The sequence below is a fragment of the Theropithecus gelada genome, chromosome 6 (assembly GCF_003255815.1).
Source record: "Theropithecus gelada isolate Dixy chromosome 6, Tgel_1.0, whole genome shotgun sequence".
In the NCBI taxonomy this organism is placed as follows: domain Eukaryota; kingdom Metazoa; phylum Chordata; class Mammalia; order Primates; family Cercopithecidae; genus Theropithecus; species Theropithecus gelada.
The window spans coordinates 68310210-68334844 of NC_037673.1; the positions used below are offsets into that span (position 1 = coordinate 68310210).

Below are 24635 nucleotides of genomic sequence, written 5' to 3' on the forward strand. Positions count from 1 at the left end.
AGATAAAATTATTGTATTCTGATTCTGGGAAATACAAACTCGTGAACATCTCAAATGTTTTTGAGCAAGTTCATCAAATGCCTACCCACATATTATTTAATTTAATAACAATTTAAATTAATAAGTTAAGAAATCTTAGGAATTTCTGAGTTCATCCTCTCATTTCAGATGTTTTATTATTATGTTGGTAATTTCCAACTGAGATCCTGCACATACAAGCACTTAAGACATGTTTCCTTTTGATTTAATAGCTGGCATTCCTTCCTTCTAGGAGATGCACAGTATGCTTATAATAATGTATGACCAAGAGTTAACTGAAGATTATGTATTTTATTAACTGTAAATAATATGAATCAGTTACTACATGAAATTATTTTTTAAATTGAAGTATCATTTCATGTGACTCAAGACAAAGGTTTTCTTTTTGTGTCTCTCAACCCTACTCCAGGATTTAGGAGAAGTTTATAATAAGTGAATTTATGTTTCTTTTCTAAGAATCAGTTTACTGTAATGGAAATAGTATATGTTTTTGAAATAGTTAATTAGACTCTTATGTCTACCAGTTGTAAGTGTATAGTTGTGAGTGGTATCTACCTTAAAGACTAAGCAGGCACACAGAATTATGCCATTAGCTCGTTAGTCAAGATAGTTGTAAGCATTCATGTTCTTTCCATCCCTTCTTACCACATTAGTTTTCTTCGGCAGAAAAATGTATTAAGAAGAATCTATTGATGATTCTAACATAAGTACTTCAGATTTATTTATTTTTACAGTAGAGATTTTATTATGAATTAGTTTTTTACTTAACATATTTTAGTTATGATTATTGAGACAGTCTGTAGAATTTATTTCTACAGAAGTCTCAAGAACCATTGTAGGAGAATATAGGCCCTCTTTTCTAGGCTAAAATTCATTTTCATTTGCTTTTGGCTTTTACATATTTAGTAGAGATTTTTTCTTAGTTCTTCTAGTACAATGTATTGTTTGAGTGAGTTATTGTTTTTTCTTACATTGCCAGAATTTTGTATCGGCATTTGAAAAATTAGGAAATTAATGAAAGATCTTTGTATTATTATTTCTTTTGATATAAAATAAAATTTGGGGATTTGTTCTTTTGAATTTCATACTATTACTGTTTCTATATTTTTTACTTAGTATTTTGTAGCATTTAAATGTCAACATGAATTTCTTATTATTAATATATTAAAAATGATTTTGTATATACAAGGTATCAGACAGTAATCACAAGTGTAGAATATGTAATGACTCCTGTTATCTAAGTAAAACTTCTCTAATATTCAGGAAAGCCTTTCTCTGAAACTAGGTCTCTTAGATTTTAAAACAATTTTTTGGTATAATGCTTGAGCTTTGCAAAAGTTGAATCCTTTTTTTTTATAACTATGAAGATGTTTTTGTTTTCAGTATTATCTTCATAGTATGTCTACTTTTTTTTTTTTTCCTGAGACGGAGTCTCGCTCTGTCTCCCAGGCTGGAGTGCAGTGGCGCAATCTCGGCTCACTGCAAGCTCCGCCTCCCGGGTTTACGCCATTCTCCTGCCTCAGCCCACGAGTAGCTGGGACTACAGGCACCCGCCACGGCGCCCGGCTAATTTTTTGTATTTTTAGTAGAGACGGGGTTTCACCGTGTTGACCAGGATGGTCTCGATCTCCTGACCTCGTGATCCTCCCACCTCGGCCTCCCAAAGTGCTGGGATTACAGGCGTGAGCCACAGCGCCCGGCCTGTCTACTTATTTTGATTGTTGCATAATAGCTGCATCAGTTGAAGGTTATATTATTTGCCATATATTTATTGTTGATATTAGAAATAACCCTGGGATAAAATCTTTGAGTATAATACTGTCTTTTGTGTATTTAGGATTCTTAGGATACAGGCTCAGAAGTGTAATCATGAGGACAAAGTGTATAAAAATGTATATGGCTCAATATAGATTGTTGAGTTATTTCTTATAGGTCATACTAGTTTTATACTACCGTCAGTATTTTGTTAAAGTTGATTCATCTCCTCAGCAGCATAGGATATTATCATTTCAAAATTATCTTTGCTAATTGGACTAAAACCATTACTTTATTATTACATTTATTTGATTACTAGTAAGCTTCAGCATTTTCTCATGTTTGTTTAATGTTGTATTTCCTCCTGTGAATTTTCTTTCATGTGCTACTATTGGTTCTATATTAGCTTCCCAGAAAAGTTGCTAATATATTGCTTTCTTGTTGGAATATTTTAGGAGCTCTCTTTTATACTTGTTCAAATAAAGCAGATATTCATCTACCATATTTGTCAACAGTGGTACCTCCTGGAAATGCCTAAGAGATGTTGTAGGTCCTTTGAGATATGGAATGTCCGAGTCTTGAGAACCAAGTACTACCGCTAGCATCATAGGGAGAGTAAATTGCCACTTTCCCTACATCTTCTCCTGGTGTAAAGTGTTAGTAAAATGAATATTGTGAGGTGTTTTTTTCCCTTGATGGCATCAGTAGCAGTGATTGTCAGTGCTCAAAAACAAAATAATTTGTAATTTGGAAAAGATGGGGGAAGATAGGAGAGGAGAGGGATAGAAGGAGATGGGGAAGGAATTCTGTTGTCCATAAAGAGGTATACACCTGAACTGGCAGATGACTTTATTCTGGGTTTTCTCTACTTTTCCCATTCAGTTTCCTTTCCACTCATCTGGGTATATTCATTAGACTTCGTACCTTTCAGAGACCTGCATGTCAGCTCTCAGATTTACATTGGTGTTCAAATTGAAGGAAATTAATTCCCATGGCAGTCATCAGCCTTCATTGTACCAACCCTGCAGTTCCTAGAGAACTCCCTGCTGCTGAAAACTGCCTTACTTCCTGATGGCTTTCTATTTCTAATCCATGAATGACTTAAAATAAACCTCCCCTTTTCTCTTAGACAATCTGAATTTGAGTTATCCCCCCTCTTGAAAATAAAAGAGCTTCATCAGGATAGCAATTAGATAAAATATTATCTATTAATTTATCGATTAGATAAAAATTCAAATATATACCACATGATTGTATATATTACATAATTATATAATATATATATTATGACAGACTAGTCCCAAGATGTTTTTGCTTTAAGTGGAAGAAATTGAATATTTTAGGGAGTTCTTCCACCTCTACCTCCCTAAGTGCTGGGATTGCAGGCATGAGCCACCGCACACAGCCCCTCTTAATTTGTAATGTTGATTTCTGGGTCTTGATTTCCCCATTTTTAAAATAAGAGGATTGGATAGATGTTGTCTAGTACTCATTACATTCGAAGCTTAGGTGCTATGATTGCCATTCTCTAACTACAGTTAAAGTGTAAGTTAACAAATTTTTATTTTGTGGGCTGAGGGGAATGAATGGACATGATATTCAATTGGCCAATAACTTAGTATCTCTATTTGTAAGACTAAAATAAACTTTTTAACCTAAGATTCAGTTTTAAGGGTCTATGCTTATAAACTGAACACTTTCTTAATGTGTGCAGATTAACATTATCTTTTGTGTCTAGTGTAATTTCAGATTTCCTTTCCATCTCACATTTCATTCTGTTTTTTGTACTCACGAATTTTTATATGTCTCATTAATCTTGGTTGAGCCTCAATGTTTCTTTATCACAGTAACAGAAAAATAACATAACACAGAATATATGCTGCTGTTTTTCGTATTAAACTCTTCATTGGTGTGGTAGTCTATCATATGACATTAGTTCCCACTGATTTTTTCCCACTTTTGGATTGTCTCTATAGAATTTTCTTGTCCTATCCCTTTGCATAATATGAGGTCCACCCTCCATCAACTACACTCATGCATTTCAGTCAACGGTGGACTACATATACAATGGTGGTCCCATAAGGTTATGATAGAGCGGAAAATCTTCTATTGCCTCTTGATGTTATAGTGCAATGCATTACTCATATGTCTGCGATGGCACTGGTATAAATAAACCTGCACTGTCAGTTGTATAAAAATATAGCACATATGATTATGCACAATACATAATACTTGATAATGATAGTAAATAACTATTACTGGTTCACGTATTTACTATATTGTTGTTATTTTAGAGTGTACCTCTACTTATTTTTTTAAAAGTCAACTGTAAAACCACCTCAGGCAGGTCCTTCAGGAGGTATTCTAGAAGAAGGCATTGTTATCATGGGAGATGACAGCTCCATGCTTGTTATTGCCCCGAAGACCTTCCAGTGGGACAAGATACAGAGGTGGAAGACAGTGGCATTGATGACACTGACCCTGTGCAGGCCTAGGCCAATATGTGTGTTCGTGTTTTCATTTTTAACAAAAAAGTTTAAAAAGTAAAACAAAAATTAATATAAAAAAGTGTATAGAATAAGGATATAAAGAGAAAATATTTTTGTATAGCTGTACAGTGTTTGTGTTATAAGCTAAGTATTAAAAGAGTCAAAATTTTAAAAAATCTAAAGTTTGTCAAGTAAAAAGTTACAGTAACAGCTAAGGTTAATTTATTATTGAAGAAAGAAAATGTTTATTAAGTACCATAGTGTACAGTATTGTCCTAGGCCTTTGCGTTTACTCACTCTCTGACTCACCCAGAGCAACTTCTAGTCCTGTAAGCTCCATTCATGGTAAGTCCCTTATAGTGATAAACATTTTTTTTAAATCTTTTATGCTTTTTATGCTTTATTTTTTATTTTTATGCTTTTTATCTTTTTAGGCTTTTTTTACTGTACCTTTTGTATATTTACATATGTGTAGATACACAAATGCTTACCATTGTGTTACCACTGCCTGCAGTATTCAGTACAGCAACATACTATACAGGTTTGTAGCCTAGCAGACAAGCTATACCATATAACCTAGGTGTGTAGTAGGCTATATAACATGTAGGTTTGTGTAAGCGCACTCTATGATGTTAACTACAACAAGGAAATTGCCTAACAATGGATTTCTCAGACTGTATCCCTGTCCTTAACTGACACGTGACTATACTTAGTTTTTGCCCTTATACAATTTTTGTGCTGATTAAATTCATATCTGCTTTAATGTCCACCACTTGATTTCCATTTGTTTCTTTGTTCTTACTCTTCCAATGTTTCTGTTTTGATTTTTCTACTTTAGAATATCACCTGCCTTAGTCTGTTCCTGTTGCAAAATACCTTAGACTGGGTAATTTATAAAATAATAAAAATGTATTTCTCATAGTACTACACAGGCTGGGAAGTCCAGCCAATTTGATGTCTAGTGAAGGCTTGCCCTCTGCTTCATAAATGGCACCTTCTTGCTGCATTCTCACATGGAAGAAGGGATGAACACTGTGTTCTCACATGGTGGAAGGCGAGCAGAAAGGCCAAACTGGCTCCATTTGGTAAGGGTATTAATCCCATTAATAAGGGCAGAACTCTGATGACCTAATCACTTCCTAAAGGCTCCACCTGTTAATATTGTTGCATTCAGGATGAAGTTTCAAGATGAATTTTGGAAGGACACATTCAAATCATAGTATTTTGCCCCTGGCCCCACAGAATTTATGTGCTTCTGTCAAAATACATTCATTCTATCCCAATAGCCCCAGAAGTCTTACCTCATTCCAGCATTAATTCAAAAGTCTGAAGCCCAGAATCTCATCTAAATCAGGTATGGGTGAGGCCCAAAGTACGATTCATCTTGAGGCAAATTGCTATCCAGCTATGAGCCTGCAAAACCAAGTAAGCCCAAGATCCAAGAAGGCAAACAAGATTAAATCTTAAGGCTCCAGAATAATCTTTGTGTTGCCTTCCAGATACAGTTGGGTAGGGGTTGGGCCCCCAAGGCTCCAGGTCACCCTGCCCCCATGGCTTTGCTGGGCACAACCTATACTGCAGCTCTCATGAGTTAAGAGTCTACTGCCTGTGGTTCTCCCAAGCTGGAATTACATTCCAGTGGCTCTTTCAGTCTAAGAAGATCCACTCCAACAGCTCCATTAGGTATTGTCCTTGTGTAGGCTCTCTGCTGTATCCCTGCTACCATAGCTCCACTAGGCAGTGCCCTAGTGGGGCCTCTCTGCAGTGGCCCCACCCTGTGATGGTGCTCTGCCTGAGCCCCAGGGTTTTTCAGTATTCTTTGAAATCTAGGTGAGGTAACAGTGCTCCCACAGCTTGTGCATTCTGTGCACCTGCAGAGTTAGCACCATGTAGACACCACCAAGGTTTACCACCTGTGCCCTCTGGAGGGGTGATCTGAGCTGAACCTCGGTGTGGTTGAGCCACAGCTAGGGTAGCCAGGGAGTGCTGCACTACAATGTGGGTAGCAGAGCCTTGAAATCATTCTGTTCCCAAGGCACTGGCATTCCGGGCTTATAATAGGCAAGATAGTCGCAACCATCTCTGAAATGCCTTTTGGTTCATTTGTCCATTGTCTTGATGAATAGCACCTAGCTTCTTTCTGTCCGTACTAATCTCCTTATCAAACATTCAGGTTGAGAATTTGTCTTAAGTTCTGCCTTCCTTTTAGTTACAAATTCCATCTTTAATTTGTTTCTCTCTTCCTACATCTTACTATAAGCAGTCAAGAGAAGCCATGCCACACCTTGAACACTTTGCCAAATATCCTATTTCATCATTCTTAAGTTCTGTCTTTCACAAAACACTAGGACAGGAACACAATTCAGCAAAGTTATTTGCCCCTTTGCAACAAGAATGGCCTTTCCTGCAGTTTCCAATAACATATTCCTCATATCTGTCTCAGAGACCTCATCAGAATAGGCTTTACTGTCTGTATTTCTACCAATACAGACAGGACCACTTAAGAAATCTCTAAGAGGATTGAGGCATGTCATGCAGCTCTCCTCTTCATAGCCCTTACCAGAATAGCCCTTTACCATCCAACCTCTACCCATTACCCAATTGCAAAGCCACTTCCACATTTTTAGGTATTTCTTATAGTACCACCTCACTTCTTGGTTCCAATTTCTGTCTTAGTCCATTCCTGTGTTATAACAAAATACTTTAGATTGGGTAATTTATGAGTAATGTAAATATACTTCTCACACTTCTAGAGGCTGGGAAGTTCAAGTTCAAGGCACCAGTGAATTAGGTGTGTCATGAAATCTCATTTTCTGCTTCGTAAGTGACACCTTGCAGCATCCTCACATGGATGAAGGAACAACACTATTTCCTCACATGGCTGAAGGGGAGCAGCAGGGCCAAATAGATTCCCTCAAGCCCTTTTATAAGGGCATTAATTCCATTCACGAGGGCAGAGCCCTCATGACAATGACAGTCACCTCCCAAAGTCCCCATCTCTTAATACTGTCGCATTTGGAATTAAGTTTCAACATGAATTTTGGAGGGATACAAACGTTAAACCATAGCATCAGTTCATTTAAATGACAAGTTAAACAGCCCATTTTGATGCATATTCTTTGATTGTACAAAAATAATCTAAGAAATCTTCATCCTATTGTTATCTGATGGTACGAACTGCCATCAGTAAACCTGGGTCTTAATGACAATTTTAGTTGGGAGTGTAGCGTGTAGGGAACGAACATTAAGTACTGACTCTTGTGGCACTTTACGTTCTCATTTAATCTTCTCATCAACCCCATTTCACAGATGACTAAACTGTGGCTCAAAAGATTGGGCAATTTTCCTAAAAAAGACCGCGTCAATAATTAACAGAACTGGGGTTTGAGCCAATGAATGTACGACGCTAGAACCCATGCTTCCTCTACTCCATCTTGTTGCTTACCAGCAACAAGTAATGTGGAACAAGATTCAGTTCAGGAACTAAACTTGTAAAAATTGATTCCCTTTCAAAAGTTTTTTCTGCTGTGTCTATCTTTTCGTAACTGAAATTTGACTAATATATGCCCCTGTTGTGTGTGAGATTTCTATGAAGAAATGTATGGTTAGGTAAAACCTAATGTTAATCAGCCTACTAACTGCTTAACTTTTTTTAATCTTCCTATTTTGCTGTCTAAACTGCTCTGATCCTTTTCTCATTCAACCCTTACCAATAAATACAGTGCTATGTTCCTTTTTCTGTATACACTTGAAAATGTGAAATACTGAATCCATACATTATACTTAATCAAGGACAGCTTTGGACATGAATAAGACATTTCTGGATCCCTCTCACTTCAGAACTTCAGGAGCAAGCTAACGGCAATAAAACAGTATACTTGTAGTTATCAAAATGAGCTATAACGGTTATCCCAATGTGCTAATTTTTTTAAAATTATCAACTTGGCTTCCTATCAACTGTTTAGGTATGTCTCACTTTATTAGTATGTAAAGTGGATTCTAAAATATTGAATCATACCTTTTATTGACTTATAATTTCAGATGTGTTTCACAGGAAAATATTTGGCTATTTGCATCATAGCCTTTTTTTACCAGCTCTTTAAATTCAGTAAGTATAGCTATAATTAGTAACTTGCCTGGTGCTCATATTTTGTCATTCAGTGCCATTATTTTACCTAGAGTACTACAGCTTGTCTCCACCTTTTATGCATATCATCATATAAATCAGCAAATGTATAATCAGTGTAGAGCAGTGTTACTTGAAGACATGCTGCTCTTTTAATTGATGGTACTTGCGTATTTAATGAACTATGAATTAAAGGAATAGTTTGAAGTAGTAGAAATATTCGACCAGAAATAGACATTCATTCCAACCCAATTCTTAACATTTACTAGCTGAGCAATTTTTGGCAAGTGACTTAATATCACTGAGACAGTTTCCTCAACTCACAGAGTAGTTCTGAAAATTAAATGAGGTAAAATATGAAAGTACTTTGAAACTTTTTAAGCACTGTGTTTACTTAAAACCACTTGGCAATGTTCTGAAAGGAAATTTATAATCATGGTATAATACTTAAAGAAGACTTTTTTTTTTTTTTTTTTTGAGACAGAGTCTCGCTTAGTCGCCCAGGCTGGAGTGCAGTGGTGCGATCTCGGCTCACTGCAAGCTCCGCCTCCCGGGTTCACGCCATTCTCCTGCCTCAGCCTCCCGAGTAGCTGGGACTACAGGCGCCCGCCGCCTCGCCCGGCTAATTTTTTGCATTTTTAGTAGAGACGGGGTTTCACCATGTTAGCCAGGATGGTCTCGACCTCCTGACCTCGTGATCCGCCCGCCTCGGCCTCCCAAAGTGCTGGGATTACAGGCGTGAGCCACCGCGCCCGGCCAAGAAGACTTTTAAAAAGCTTTTTTTCTTAAGTCTGTGTCACAGAAATGAAAACTGTTGGACTAAGGTTAACAATAGGCAGTGACAGTAATCCATTGAACTACTTAAAAACTAACTCTTCAGTTGAATGTAGCAGTGGGACAATCCCTAGTAAAGCACATTAATAAATCCTATGATACCAAGAGAATCAGGGACCTAATTAGTTTGATTAATTGGTTTTTAATGTGTAGGCTTATTAAAAGAGTTTAGTTTTATGAATGACTTAATATTGCCATTTGAAGAAAGATCTAGTTATTCACAAGATAAGTTAATTTGATATACAAATTTAAATCATATTTTGCCAGTTAAGGATCATAATTTTCTAGTGTGTTGTTGTTGTTATTTACTGGAGATAAACTTCCCCCAAAACTTACTTTTCCCAAGTTCCCATTTCTGTCTTACAACTTAAGTGGAACTTCTTACCCATTCTCTGTCACTGTTAAATTACAAAGTAAATAAACATTGTACTTATCCTTACTAGGAAGTACAAATTATTGTGTAACTTCAAACAGTGTGTTCTTATGTTTTGCTTTTCATCAAAGACTTTTTTAGTGATTAGTAATGTTTCCCATATGAATTGGTGCAGCCTGCATTCTGTTCTCTTTTTCTGCTTTCTGTCATTTCCAGTACAGCTAGAACACCACTGCTTAAAGAGTAAGAAATAATGGAAATTGCCAGGAGCAGATATATTGATTTAATATAATGGTTCTCAACTGGCTCTAAGTTCCCAGTAATTATAATGTGCAGTCAGGGTTGAGAACCACTGATTTAAGTAGTTTAAACATACATGCAGAGTGAGACCAACTGCGAAGGTTAAATCTGTTTTAGAACTCAACAGGGAGTTGGTAGTTTGAGGGTGACAATGAGATAACCAAAAGTTAAATGTGTGGGAGGTATTACTCCTATCAGCCTTTCGTTTTCATTAAAAATGAAAAATCTGTGCTCTGAAAAGCAAGGTGCAGTTATCATATCTGAAGTGATTGACCTGAAGTAGACATTCTTCAAGAGAGCTGTTGAATTATTGGTGATGCATGGAATAGAAAGGGAAAGAGTAGTATAATGCAGACCATTCATAGTCTGCCCACTGTTAAGTTCTCTAAGGGTTAGTCACATGTTCGTGGGGTGGCAGAACGAGAATAATATGGTAGAGTAGTTCAGTGCATGGGCTCTAGAGTTGGGTGCATCTGGGCTTGAGTCCTGGCTTTGTTCATTACTGTGTGAACTTGGACACATAGCTTAAGTTCTCTTAAGCCTGTTCCTTTTCTGTAAATTGGAGATAATCATAGTACATATTCACGGAATTAAATGAGATCATGTATTTAAAGAATTTCACATAATAACTGGCACATGGAAGGACCCATTAATGATAACAGGGTTGCTGTTATTAGTAGGCATGGTTCAGACTTTGGAATCACACAAGTTTGGTTTTGAATGCCTACTCTGCCACATACTAGCTGGCAAGCTACTTAACCTCTCTGAAACTCGGTTAATATAAAATGGAGTTAACATCTACCTCATAGTGCTGTTGTGAATATTAAATGGGCTAAAGTATAGGAAGTGTCTGGTTATAGATTGGGTCAAATTTTGAGACCAAAATTTCCTTCTTATCCCTCAATTTGATACCACACTCTTTTTTCTTTTTTTAATGTTGATTTGTAAACTTTAGCATTTGGTAAGCATGTCTAGTCATCTTCAAAGTTCTTCCAGAAAAGGCACTCTAAGAATACATTTATTCAAACTTTCCTTAGTACCTATTTTCCATTTTCTGTGTTCTGTTAATCTCTTAGCTCTTAGATGACAATAACTTTGTAATGCCAGAAAGTTAAAATTGTAATGTCTTAGCCTAATTTTTTCAAATGGTGAACTAGATGATTTACCCATCAGTCTCAATCAAGGATGATTTAAAACCCATGTGCCTAGCACTGTGTAACATGAGTTATGGTCCCTGCCCTTCTAATCTAGTTGAGCTCATTTCTGCAACTAATATGAGCTCAACAGTTCATTTTGCATTTTCTTCTCTTCTTTCTTGATCCATAACCTCTGATTTTAGACTCTCTCTCTCTCTCTTTTTTTTTTTTTTCTTTTTGAGACCAAGTTTCCCTCTTGTTGCCCAGGCTGGAGTGCAATGGCACAGTCTTTGCTCACTGCAACCTCTACCTCCTGGGTTCAAGAGATTCTCCTGCCTCAGCCTCCCTAGTAGGCATTACAGGCACCCGCCACCAAGCCCAGCTAATTTTTTGTATGTTTAGTAGAGACGGGATTTCTCCATGTTGGCCAGGCTGGTCTCAAACTCCTGACCTCAGGCGATCCATCCGCCTCAGCCTCCCAAAGTGCTGGGATTACAGGCATAAGCCACCGCGCCCAGCCTATAGACTTTCTTAAAGGACTTTCTAGTTCCACTGATAGCTATAATTTAACAAGTTTGTCAACATTTTGATGCATCATTAGGTGCCTGTAAACTTTTCTTTCTTTCCCTTCATACCTGAACTTTGGTTCAATTTCTCATAAAAGTTTTATTAAATACTTATATTCTTTAAATAGCATGCTCTTTTTAGATCATTGGATAGCTCTGATTTTTTTTCTGTCCTTGCTCATCATAGCATTTTTCTGTAAAAAAAAAAAAAAAAAAAAAAAAAAAAAAAAAAAAGTATAAGAGAGACATTTTCTGTGGAAGTCTACATATCTGATTCACATTCAGCAAATTTCTTAAGTTGTTTTGATTTATCTGCTTGTCAAATAAAAATAATACTTGCTACCTACTTACAACAGAGGGGTGTTGTGAACATTATATTGATAATGTTTTTAACTCATTTACTCAATGCTATGGGAATATCTCATTTTTATTATATTGTCATACTATATACATACTACTATTTTTTTAGATCTATTATGACTTTTATGATGGTGAAGTGTGATTTTACTTTTCTCTTTTACCTCACCACAAAGGTATCAAAATATATGTTCTTTAGTATGCAAATGGTTGTATTTATGAGTAGTTTGCCAGTTTATAGAGATTGATGTTTCTTTTGGAAAGGCAGTATATCAGGGGCTTCCAGACTGGACACTGGAGCCAGCTTAGTTGGGTTTGAATCATGGCTTTGGCATTTACTAGCTGAGCAACCTTAGGCAGGTAACTTCTCTGTGCCTCAATGTACTTATTTGTAAAATATAATTAATAGGGCAGCATCATAGAGTTGTGAAGTGCTTAGAACGTTGCTTGGTACTCAAAAAATATTAGCTATCACTATTACTAACAAAATAGTGCACGTGTTTAAGTCTTCAATATTTAACTACGAGAGTTTTTGGTAGCATCTTAGTTCTCTGTGAAACATGACTGCCCTTCCCCTAACAAACTGTAATTTCATTTTATGTGCGGATTGGACAGTTAGGTCTTCTATGGCTCCTCCTGCCCTCATTGCAAACTGATGGGTTTTAAAAATCATTTTTATTGAAATATGACACATTCTAAAAATTAACATAATATTGAAGCTATAGAGCAAAAGATGAACCTCTCCTTCACCATTTTTGCTTTCTAGGAGGATTAATTCTTTTCCAGACTTGTATTTGATCATGTTTTTTAATCAATTTAAAACCCCTTTCACAAACTTTGTATTATCCTTAAGAAATAGTCCAAGCTTCCTAACATCATCTATGAGGTCCTCCCAGCCTCATTTTTGCTTTTTGGTAATTCCTGTTAGGTTTCTGATAAAGAGTCATTTCCTCAAGGAAGTCCTTTCCTGACCTCTTAACTGGGTTAGCATAATGTCTTCACAGCCCTTTGTACTTTCCCTGCCATAGTCATTCTCCACTGAGGCAGTGCTGCTCTCTGGAGGTGTCCTGGTGACTGGGAGGTGCTCTTGTCATTTACTGGGCAGGGCTGAGAGGTGCTAGATGTTCACCATGAACAATTGTCCTAGTTTTGTATGACTTGTAAATGTCTCATTAGATAATCACAAAGGTGTAAAAAATCTGTTTATAGATATCAGAGCCAAGAGCCTAACTCAATTTTACATATACACATGGAACTTTTTGCAGAGTTTTAATATATGTTGAATTTTCTAGGAATAAAAACTACTATGGCCGGGCAGGGTAACTCACACCTATAATCCCAGCACTTTAGGAGGCTGAGGCAGGCAGATCACTTGAGGTCAGGAGTTCCAGACCACCCTGGACAACATGGTGAAACCCTGTCTCCGCTAAAAATTCAAGAATTAACCGAGCATGGTAGCACACACCTGTAATCCCAGCTACTTGGGCGGCTTAGGCAAGAGAATTGTTTGAACCTGGGAGGCGGAGTTTGCAGTGAGCTGAGATCGCACCACTGTACTCCAGCCTGGGTGACAGAGCAAGATTCTGTCTCAAAACAAAAACGAAAACAAAAACAAAAAAACAAAACTACTATGTTATTGAAGGACAATTGTACCTTGTTTTGTTTGGATCCTTACCGAGAGTTGTTTACCATTTTGGGAAATGATGTCACTAATAGCAACATTTCTCACATTCATAGTGATTCAGCATATAGATGGAAACATCTAACTTTGAATTTAGTTGAAATTAGATGGAAAAAATTTTAATTGAACTAGATGAGGGGAAAATGCATCTGTCTCTCCTGGTGGAATGTATTTGCTTTTTTTCTCTTTTCCTATTGTACTTTTATCATGTACTTCATTCATTGACAGCTCATCTGCCTCTCTCACCAAATGAGAACTTAGTGGGGATAAAAACTATATTTTACTTATCTTTGAATCTCCAAAATTCACTGAGCACATGGTAGTTGTTCAACTTAATATTTACTCAGTTGAATTAATAGCAACAACAATAGCGTTTATTCAACAATTATTTGTTGAATCAGACTCTGCTAGGCAAACAGAGTGAAAAGACACTGTCCCTGCTCTCAAGGAACTTGTGATCTATTGCCAGGACAGACCTAGAAATAATTATAATACAATATGACAGTTTCTAGAATGGAAATAGCTATAAACCATAGATCTGTAATGAAAAATAATCTTAAGTCTTGTGGGGAGATCTTGGAATAATGACACAGAAGAGAAATAGTATCCAGTATCAATCATAGTGCCAAGAAAGACTCTTAATAAATATTTGGAAAATCAGTGAATGAGGGTAGCTCTAAAGAGTGAGAAAGAGTTTGCCAATTGGTCAGGTTTAAAGAGGGCGTTCCCAGCAGGAAATCCCTATGCAAAGGCTCAGAGGTAGGAGAGGTGCAGGAAAAGATGATGGAGCATAAAGTTGGAGGTTGAGTCATAGATAAAAATGTCCCTGAAGGTAATGAACCAGATCATGAAGAGACTTCTTCCATGAAAAGAAGTTATATTTTATCTTGCAGATGCTAGAAAGCCATTCATTTAACTATTATTTTTCAAATTACATATATTGTGTGCCAGGTACCTATGATCTGCATACAGAGGTAGTGTATTCCTATGTTAGGGTTGGGAAACTAAGACTCAGATGAATTAACTTGCCCAGGTTTTCACTGCTACCAAGTGGAAGAACTAGACTCCAAACGTAGGTCAGTTGAGTCCACATCTCCAGTCTGCTTTTTAAACTAGATTTTACAGACTATCCAGCAAGGAAGATGCTATATATTTTTACTTTCTTTTCAGCCAGTCTGGCTTCTTTACCTCACGTGATTCTGAGCTGTAGCAAATTCAAAATTTTTATGTAAATTTAAGTTAAAAACTTACTCATAAGTAAGCTCTAGTCTTCTGGAAGTCCAAAATGGTATCACAGTAACTCACCACTTGCAGGCTACTTTTTATTTTGGGGCTGTCTTCTATCTTGTTTTTCAAATAACTGTATTTTGGCTTGTTTAAATGCCTTTTTTTTTTTTTTTTTTTTTTGGTCACCATTGAATGTCATGGGCCAGTCAGGCATAAGTTGTAAAATTAATATTAGTGTAGTATGGAGTATCATCTAAAGGAGCGAAATTTGAAGTACTACTTCCTTTTTTTGAGACATTTAGAAAGCTGAGCCTTCAACATGCAAAAAGAATACTCCAGGTAATACTTAAATTTTATAAGAAAATCCAATATTGATTGGATTGATTAAATATTCTATTTAATTAATATAAATGTAGTTTGCTATTTAAATAAATGATTTCTACTTCATATAATAATCCTAATGTGCTTGGTTAGCTTGAAGTACTTCAGATGTTATCTAATTAACCCTGTAATGTCTGGCTAGCCCAGGGTATAAGATTCTTCCTTATTTTAATGGTTTTTAAAATACAGTAAGTTTTGGAGATAGATGCCACTGAACTGTATACTTAAAATGGTATATATTATGTATGTAGATTTTATCACAATTTTTAAAAAGATGTGATAGAAAAGTTCAAAGTGGCCTAAGATCTCTTACCAAGCAGTTATCTGAATCAAATATTCTTTTTTTTTTTTTTTTTTTTGAGACGGAGTCTCGCTCTGTAGCCCAGGCTGGAGTGCAGTGGCCAGATCTCAGCTCACTGCAAGCTCCGCCTCCCGGGTTCACGCCATTCTCCGGCCTCAGCCTCCCGAGTAGCTGGGACTACAGGCGCCCGCCACCTCGCCCGGCTATTTTTTTTGTATTTCTTAGTAGAGACGGAGTTTCACCGTGTTAGCCAGGATGGTCTCGATCTCCTGACCTCGTGATCCGCCCATCTCGGCCTCCCAAAGTGCTGGGATTACAGGCTTGAGCCACCGCGCCCGGCCTGAATCAAATATTCTTAAGAGCCTTTTGTTACAGATAATTTGAGTAAGGTGTGGGGAAACACCTATTCTGTCATCATAGGCTGATCAAATTAAATGTTCTTAATACTAAGCTGTTTGAAAAGAAAACCCTATTTGACGACAGAAATAAAGAAGGAAGCATGCTATTGGCCTGATATTATGGTGCAGCCATCCTCAGGATGGATGTGATAATGAAGATGCCTTTCAGACTTGACTGCTATTGGTCCCTTGTTTTAGTTTCTTATTTAAAAGGGCAGCTAGGGAATTAAGTGGGCTATCTGAATGTCACCTCAGCAGGTAGGATATGCCTGGTAGCAGCTCCAACTCTAATATTACTAAGGCTCAGACTTTAAGTTCCCCACCCCCACTAGTATCAGGGGAAATTAAATTGTCATTGGTTAGCTTCATGAAAATTCAAAGAATGTGCTGGTGGAGATAAAGAAAACATTCATATTGTTGGCGTGTGTGAATTGTATAACTTTTTGGAAAATAATTTGGTAGTAACTGTTTAAAATTTTTAAATTCACATACTTTTTGGCCTAATAACCCTGCCAGGTTGCCACTATTATGTAGGGACATTGGTACAAGAATTTTTTTACTGTGTTGTTGGTAGTGGCAAAAAAGTAGAAGCAATCTGGAAGCCAATCAGGAGATGGTTGAACAAATTATGCTCTATCCATTCTCAAGACCAATGTGCATCTATTAAAAGGTGAGTTAAATTTGTGTGTATTGGCCTGGAATTATGGCCATGTCATATTATGTGTAAAAAACATTGTAGAGTTAATATTAGTGTAGTATGGAGGATGATCTTAAAAAAAAGAGGAAAACATATATATGAGATTAGACTGTAGAAAGATTCACATAAAACTGATAAAACAGATTCTTTAGGGAGCCTGGAGATAGGATTGAATTAACTTGTCTTATACAACCATGTTGTTTGATTTATTATAATATTTGTAGTTTTTTAAAAGTTTCTGAAGTTAAGAGAGGGAAGGGGAGAAATCTATAGTGATAGAAATTATACTGGGGATTACTTTGGGAAGGGTTGATGGCTGGGATTGGACACAAAAGAAACCTCTTCGTACTCAGCAATCTCTATCTTGAACTGGGTGTTGGTTACACAGATGGGTTCACTTTGTAAAAATCCATCTATGGATTATATGCTTATCATTTGTACAATTTTGTGTCTATATTGTATCAAATAAAAGTATATAAAAATAAATGATGACATAGTGGTACAATGGAATACTATTAACTTTTTATTGAAATATTTTCAATAAATATTTAATGATATATGAAGTCAGGCAAGAAACAGGACAGTCCCATTATTATAAAATATAATGTACATAAAAAATAGAATGAAGACTAGAATAAAAACACTACAGCATTAATACATTGTATTTCTGGATGGTGGTGGTTTTGTTTTGGGTTTTTTTTTAAGAACAGTTTATTAGATTGGGCCATTTATGAAGTCATTAGAACTTGGTGAGCAAAGTCAGACTACAGGATATTAAGCAGAAAAATAAGAGTGAAAGAGAGAGGAAAAGGCATTTTAAAAAAGAAAGAAAAAGCTAACTAGAGAGGTGAAAAGGTAGTAGTTTGTCTAAACCCTACTAGCAAGGGACTTTTCATGTTAAAAATCCTCTCCTTTATCAAACTGTTTGATTTTTACAAATAAGTCATGCTTGATACTTACATTTTGTTGTTTTTGTTTAAGCATTTAGTTTTAGTGAAAAATGTCATTAATAGCTTCAGTTGACTGTAGCAGATGCAACTCATAGTAGCTTTAAAAACCTATATTCATGTCTCAGTCTTCACTGATTAAGTGTGGTTGTTTGCTCAGATCTTTTTTCGCCTTAGTTAATACCTCACTAGGTTGTAATGAGAATCAAATGAGAAACTGTAGTATGTGAAAATACTTTAATGGAATTAAACACTATCCAGTTGTAAAATTACATTATTTTTCTTGTATTTTCTTCGACCCAAAGTCCTTACTTATGGAATGTAGTTAGTTCATAATGGAATTTATTTCACTTAATAGGAGTTCAAAAGTTGAAGTTTATGCGGGAATACATTTTTTTTTTAGTCAGGTTCTGCAGATGTTGCATTTAATGGTTTTCGAGATGTGGGTTGTGACTGCATCAATATTTTAGACTTTTTTAGTGCTTTATATATCAAATTGAATTGTAAACATTTTTATTGCTTCTGATTATTGCTGAACTGTCAGGGAAATTAACAACCTTTTTACCCTATTTCAATCATTTTGCGTTAATTCGCCATGTGTATGTAAAATAATATACCAAAAACAGATCTCTTCAGGTGTTTCGCAGGGGTTTTGATAAGGACTTGACTTTTTATTAGCCCTTAAGTCAGTAGTAATCTTCTGGACGGAATTAGAGATGGGTTGGGTTGAAGAAAACTGCGTGGCACTAGGACCCAGGGGGCTCCCGTGAGCGGATCTTGGGGCCAGATTGCAAATTCGCGGTGACTCAGTCTGGTCGGCTGCTTGCGCTCGGCGGCCGCGGCGGCAGCAGCAGCAGACGTTGGCGGCCGGGCTGCCAGGAGCAGTTCCGCCGGGTTTCACTGTCCGAGACTTCCTTCGGGGCACCCCAGGCAGGTCCGCGACGTCTGGGGAGCGCTGGGGTTGTGGTGGCTGGGAGAACGGGTCCGCTGCGCGCGGGAAGCCTCCGGGCCTGTGCACCGGGAGTAACATTTGCTCCGTCTCTTCCTGTGTCTGGCTTTATTTGCAGCAAACCAAGATGGAGTATGAGTGGAAACCTGACGAGCAAGGGCTTCAGCAAATCTTGCAGCTGTTGAAGGAGTCCCAGTCCCCAGACACCACCATCCAGAGAACCGTGCAACAAGTATCCTTTCCGAGGCCTGGCCGCCACCCGGGCAGCTCGCCCCGCGCTGCGGCCCAGCTCCCGGCGGCCGGGGGCTCCAGTCGCCCCCGCCTCTGCCCCTCCCCCGCTCTCCGAGGCCGGCCTTTTGCCTGGGTCCGCGCGCGGGGGAAGCCGTCGCTACCCCTGCCGGGCGACTAGCGCACGCGGCCCTGGTGCCTGGGCCGGGGGCGCCGCCGCGTGGGGCTCATGCTGCGGAGGCCCCCGGCTTCCGGCCCGCGGGAGGCGGGGGCCCCCGGCCGCCGCCCGGGATCGCTACATGTGCGCGGGCCGGACCGCCACGTCCCCGCCCGCCGCTGACCTGCCGCGGGGGTAGGGAGCGGGCGAGCGGGAGCGGCCCGGGCCCACACAATGCGCCCCGCGGGTGGGGGCGGCGGGCCGAGCGGGAGGCCGGGTGGAGGGCGCTCTGTGCGCGGCGGATCTCGCCGCCTGACTGGCCAGAAATGGGTGGAGCTGGCGCGGGGTTTGAACTGCAGCTGTGTGGGTCCTGGGGTTTTTTCCACGTCCTTGCCCTAAAGAGGCCGGGGACCTACAGGTGGGGGGAAAGGGTCTCTGTGCCTCACCCTGGGGTTACTGGTGTTAACACCTGTTGCGAGCTCCTTGTCACCCAAATGAGATTTTCTTTTTAAAGCTTTGGCTCGAGGCTGACTGCACAATTATCTAGGTCTTTACTGAGTGTGCTGGTGTAGTGATCCTGTTGCTACGGTTTTACAGACAGAAAAGGTTAAGAGAACCAAAACTCTACTAGGTATGCTTTCTGTAGTGCCCTAAACCGTGCTCAAATGGAGAACTCTTAATGGATGCAGTAAAGGAAACATTCACTCATTATATCATGAATAATATTTTAACCCCCGATCTTTTAAGGCTAAAGAAGTTAAGTCTACTGTTTTTTGCAGAAAAGCCTCTTGATATTTATTGTCAATAAGCAGCAAAATTACTTAATATGGAGTTTGGTAAGTAAGCTCTTCGTGTTTGAGTTTATTTATATTCAAAACATCTATAAAGATGAAGTTATTTACCCCCAGGGTTTCGCAGAAATACTGCATTGCCGTAACTTAAAACCTTCAATAGATAACAAAATTAGTACGTACCTTCTTGGTTAATATAATACTTCCCATTTAAAAGTGGAAGGGATAATGATTTAGATCTGCTTGGATTTTTTAAAGCCATTTTGTTTGGATACTTCTATTACTGAGGAAAGAACAGTTTCGGAGTGTATTGCCGTTTGTGTCTTGTAAACCCTGCTATGGCTTAGTCTTAATTTGTGTTGTCATAGTTCTAGGGATGATAGAAGTTGATAGCTGATTAATTACAGGTATTATATGATACAATTACTACTTTCTTAAATTAGCTAAGCCCAATCCTGCATTGCAGTTATTCTGTGGCACCATATATCATAATTTCTTGTTTCAGTCTACATTTATTAGGCACGTCAGATGCTCAGTACTGTGCTTGGGCTGGTAGTCAATTACAGTTTCTTCCGTGTGCCTGGAACTTAGCATGTCCTCTGAGAAAGAACAACTTTCTGTTGCTGTGAGAGGAAAACTACTTCAGCTAAAAATATATACTGCTGTTTCAGAGTACCTTATTTTGTCTCTCCTAAGAAGATAATATGTTTAATTATTGTTTCGTATAGGCTTTTGAGTACTTTTTGAAAGACCACTATAATAGGATAAAGAGATGTAGCTCAAGTTGTAAGAAGGTAAACCTTATCAGGAAATAGTTTTGAAAAATTCATCGGCATATCAGCATGCTGTTAGTCTTGGCCATTCACTGAAACAAGAATTACTGTCTGGGTTGGAGAAAGTGGTTACACTTTGGAATTTTACTAGAGGCTATGTTGTTGGTTCGTTTACATTCTGACCCCTAAACATTGAGGGTATTCAAGTATGTAATAAATAGCTAATAAAGTTGCTGAAGTTTGATTCATGGATTTAATCAGAAGTTTAGGTTTGTTGGGTAAAAACATTTTAATCTTTCTGTGTAGTAAAACACAATTGGGAAGCATATTAGTTAGCGGTTGGGAGTCAGGGCTTGAAGAAAGATGTAATAGAGCATTTTGTCACAGCTGCCTCCTGATAGCGATGAAATACCTGCAAGTTGGTGTCACTGGAAATGTTAAATCTTGGGGATGAGGGGAATAATTGTACAACTGTAGTGCAATAATCTCATAATGCTGACCTTATGGTAAGATATATAACCTGGTGCATAAATGGCACTTTATCTTTTTGGATTCTAAAGAACAAATGAGTCTGAAAAGTTTTTTTTTAAGTTATTCTATAAAGTTAATTTCTGTAAATGATCTTTAACTCTGAGAGACTTGTTTTCACTTGGAATGCTTTTATTTTTGTCATTTTATACTTAAATGCCTTTCTGTTTAGAGTGGTTTGAAGTTGAAATCTAAGAATTTTTTTGAATATTTTTTGCTATATTGAGCATGCTGAAGCTGGCACTTTCTTATGTTGTATTGCATGTAATTGATACATTTCAGCCATAAAGCACCTAAGAGGTTTAGCAAGCACCAGTGTGTTTTTGAAATAGCACGTTGATAGATTTGGTAAGATATCCTTAGCCTTAGTTTAAAAAAAAAAATGCAGGACTGAAAATATCACCAAAGAGATCCTTGATTGTTAGATTAAAAACGCTTAATTTCTCACTGAGATTACACAGACAAGTTTCCTTAACTACTGTTTGTTCTAGAAACTGGAACAACTTAATCAATATCCAGACTTTAACAACTACTTGATTTTTGTTCTTACAAAATTAAAATCTGAAGGTAAGTAGGAGTTGCATTGATAACTAAAGTTTCTTTAAGACCTATTTAAATGTACTGAGAATTATTCATTTCAAATAATTTCATTTTGTAGTAACCATGTGCTTTATAGATGTGGGATGAACAGTCTTAGTTAATACCACTCAATATTTACATGGTTAATAAGCATTCCTGTTTTTATGTATACAGACAGTCTCACTCTGTCACCCAGGCTGGAGTGCAGTGGTGCGATCTTGGCTCACCACGACATCTGCCTCCCGGCTTCAAGCGATTGTTATGCTTAAGCCTCCCTATTAGCCAGGATTGCAGGCATGCGCCACCACATCCAGCTAATTTTTTTGTATTTTTAGTAGAGACAGAGTTTTGCCTTGTTGGCCAGGCTAACCTTGAACTCCTGACCTCAGGGGGTTTGCCTGCCTCAGTCTCCCAAAGTGCTAGGATTACAGGTGTGAGCCACTGTGCCCAGCCAGCATTCATTTTTAATTGGGTGTTTGTATAATAAGTTACTTAATTCTTTGCAGATAAAAAACTTGTTGCAAAGTCTAATGTTTTGCTTCCATACATATAGATGGATATAATAAAGGTTGTAATACAAAGATTGAATGTAGGATTTAATAACTGAATATATGTGTGTTTATTGTAGAAAAAAATTGAAAGGTCATATAATCAAAATGAAAAATTATTGCATCTTCCAGAGATAATTATTGTTGATCTCTTGAATTCTGTCCTTCTCTGCTCTTATATGGCCACATACTATTTTAAAATTATTTAGCAAAAAGTGGGATCATTCTATTCATAAGTAGGCTTTTGTAAGTTTTTAAGAAACTTCTAACAGTATACATGAAACTTTTTCATGACTCTTAATTTTAAATTTAAATTATTTCTATGACAGTTTAAAGCCTGAGTAGTCTGATTATTAAATAACATGGTCATTTGATTATTTCTGATAATACATAATGTATCCCACTAGACGTTATTTCATAAATATTTATGGAGCACCATCTCTTTGCCATGCAATTTGCAGGCTCAGGAGAGAAAAGTGAACAAAACAGACAAAACTCACTACCCTCAAGGAGCTTACGTTGTAGTGAGAGTTGTTTCTGGTAGCATTATTTGGGTATTCCCTTCCTGAAACATTGTGGACACCTAGAAGTCAATTAAATATTTATTGAGCATCTGTTTGGCCTCTAAATGAAAGCACTATACCCTATTCAGTGATTAGTGTTTTAGAAGCTATGGTGCAATTAATAAAATCCATGCTCTTGGAATTGGGAAATAACAAGTTTTAGACAACCAGACCATCTGTAAAGTTTTAGCTCCAAATTCTGACAGGTTAATGGTGTTAATGTGTAGTAAAAATCTCACTGATCCTGTATTCAGATTTTCATAATTCATACACAGCAATTTCTTTTGAATTATTTTCAGTTGATTTTGTAGTTAATTTGGGGGATTTTAATTTGTGAATGAAGGACACAATAGAAAATCGAGAACTCGTAAGTCTAGGTTTTAAGACACTAAGAATTCTTTCAGCAATTAATATTCCTAGTTTGATAAATATATTTGTGATACATTGCTTCTTAATATAGAAATTTTTCTGACACAGTTTGTGATCAACCTGTTTGTTTCTTTACTAAGATTTTATAAATGGATTTTTTAAATCTGTAATTGTTTTATTTGAAATTTTTATTTATTTTCACTAAGCTGTCCACTCTCATGTTCTCATCCTACATTCTAAATGTTAGGATTGTTGCAATATATTATACTCTTGAGTGAAGCTTTCTTATAAGGATACTTCCTTCAGGCCAGGCAAGGTGGCTCTTTCTTGGAATATAAGGATACTTCAGGCCAGGCAAGGTGGCTCACGCCTGTAATCCCAGCACTTTGAGAGGCCAAGGCAGGAAGATTGCTTCAGGCAAGGAGTTCAAGATGAGGAACATGGTGAATGGTGAAACTCCATCTCTATAAAAAATTAGCTGGCATGGTGGCACACACCTGTGGTCCCGCTACTCAGGAGGCTGAGGTGGGAGGATCACCTGAGCTCGGGAAGTCAAGGCTGCAGTGAGCTATGATTGTGCAACTGCACTCCAGCCTGGGATGCTTCAGAAGTACCTAAAAAAAACACAAACATACAACTTGTTCAGTAGTGGCAAGAGAGTTTGGAAGCCATTGCTTTCACAGAGCATTAATTACAAAACCATAAAATGTTGGAAAGGATATTTTTCAGATTTTCTTGACCCTAAAATGTGTTTATGTTCATTATGCAGTTTCTCCAAGGATGCAGTAGTTTTACGTTGGTGTAACACTTGATATTTCTTCTTGCGTTTATGCATTTATTTTTTTTCCCTGGGAAGATTGGGGCACAAGTTTGCTGCATGTAGTTTTCTGTTTTAAAAAAACCTTTGCATCATGGCCGTTCATATTAAAGCAGCAATACAAGTAACATCTTAAATGAAAATGCTTGTTTAGCAATCTTATCACTGAATTGTAGAGTAAAATTTTTGATCTATAAGAGCCCTCAGATCAGCTGCTCTAATTCTCTCACTTTACAAATGAACAAATTGAGGGTCCACTGAAATAGTCTTAATTTTTTTAAAACAAAGGAAATCGTTAGTCGTTGAATTTTTAAAATGGATTTTAAGAGAGTATATACTTCTCATATTGAATTGTTTCACTTCATTTTGTGGTTTATTAAAACTTCATCTTACAACCTTTATGGTAAAAACAATATGCTATATTTCTTGTAAACGAAGTCATACCATTTAAAATAATTACATGGGCCGGGCGCGGTGGCTCAAGCCTGTAATCCCAGCACTTTGGGAGGCCGAGATGGGCGGATCACGAGGTCAGGAGATCGAGACCATCCTGGCTAACACGGTGAAACCCCGTCTCTACTAAAAAATACAAAAAATTAGCCGGACGAGGTGGCGGGCACCTGTAGTCCCGGCTACTCGGGAGGCTGAGGCAGGAGAATGGCGTAAACCCGGGAGGCAGAGCTTGCAGTGAGCTGAGATCCGGCCACTGCACTCCAGCCTGGGCGA

The 24635-nt window shown here is 37.7% G+C and overlaps 1 protein-coding gene across 8 annotated transcripts in view; it reads left to right on the top strand.

The window, feature by feature from the left end:
* The window catches only part of TNPO1 (transportin 1), a 100150-nt gene that overhangs the window by 13931 nt on the left and 61584 nt on the right, over nucleotides 1–24635 (top strand). For 4 of the 8 annotated variants that reach the window (XM_025387084.1, XM_025387090.1, XM_025387091.1 and 1 more), the window contains exons 2-3: nucleotides 18675–18788; nucleotides 21525–21600. In XM_025387084.1, the coding sequence (XP_025242869.1) occupies nucleotides 18675–18788; nucleotides 21525–21600 (190 nt within the window). Of the gene's footprint in view, nucleotides 1–18396; nucleotides 18542–18674; nucleotides 18789–21524; nucleotides 21601–24635 lie in introns of those variants that run through there. The other 4 variants (XM_025387086.1, XM_025387089.1, XM_025387092.1 and 1 more) reach the window with 2 other exon arrangements.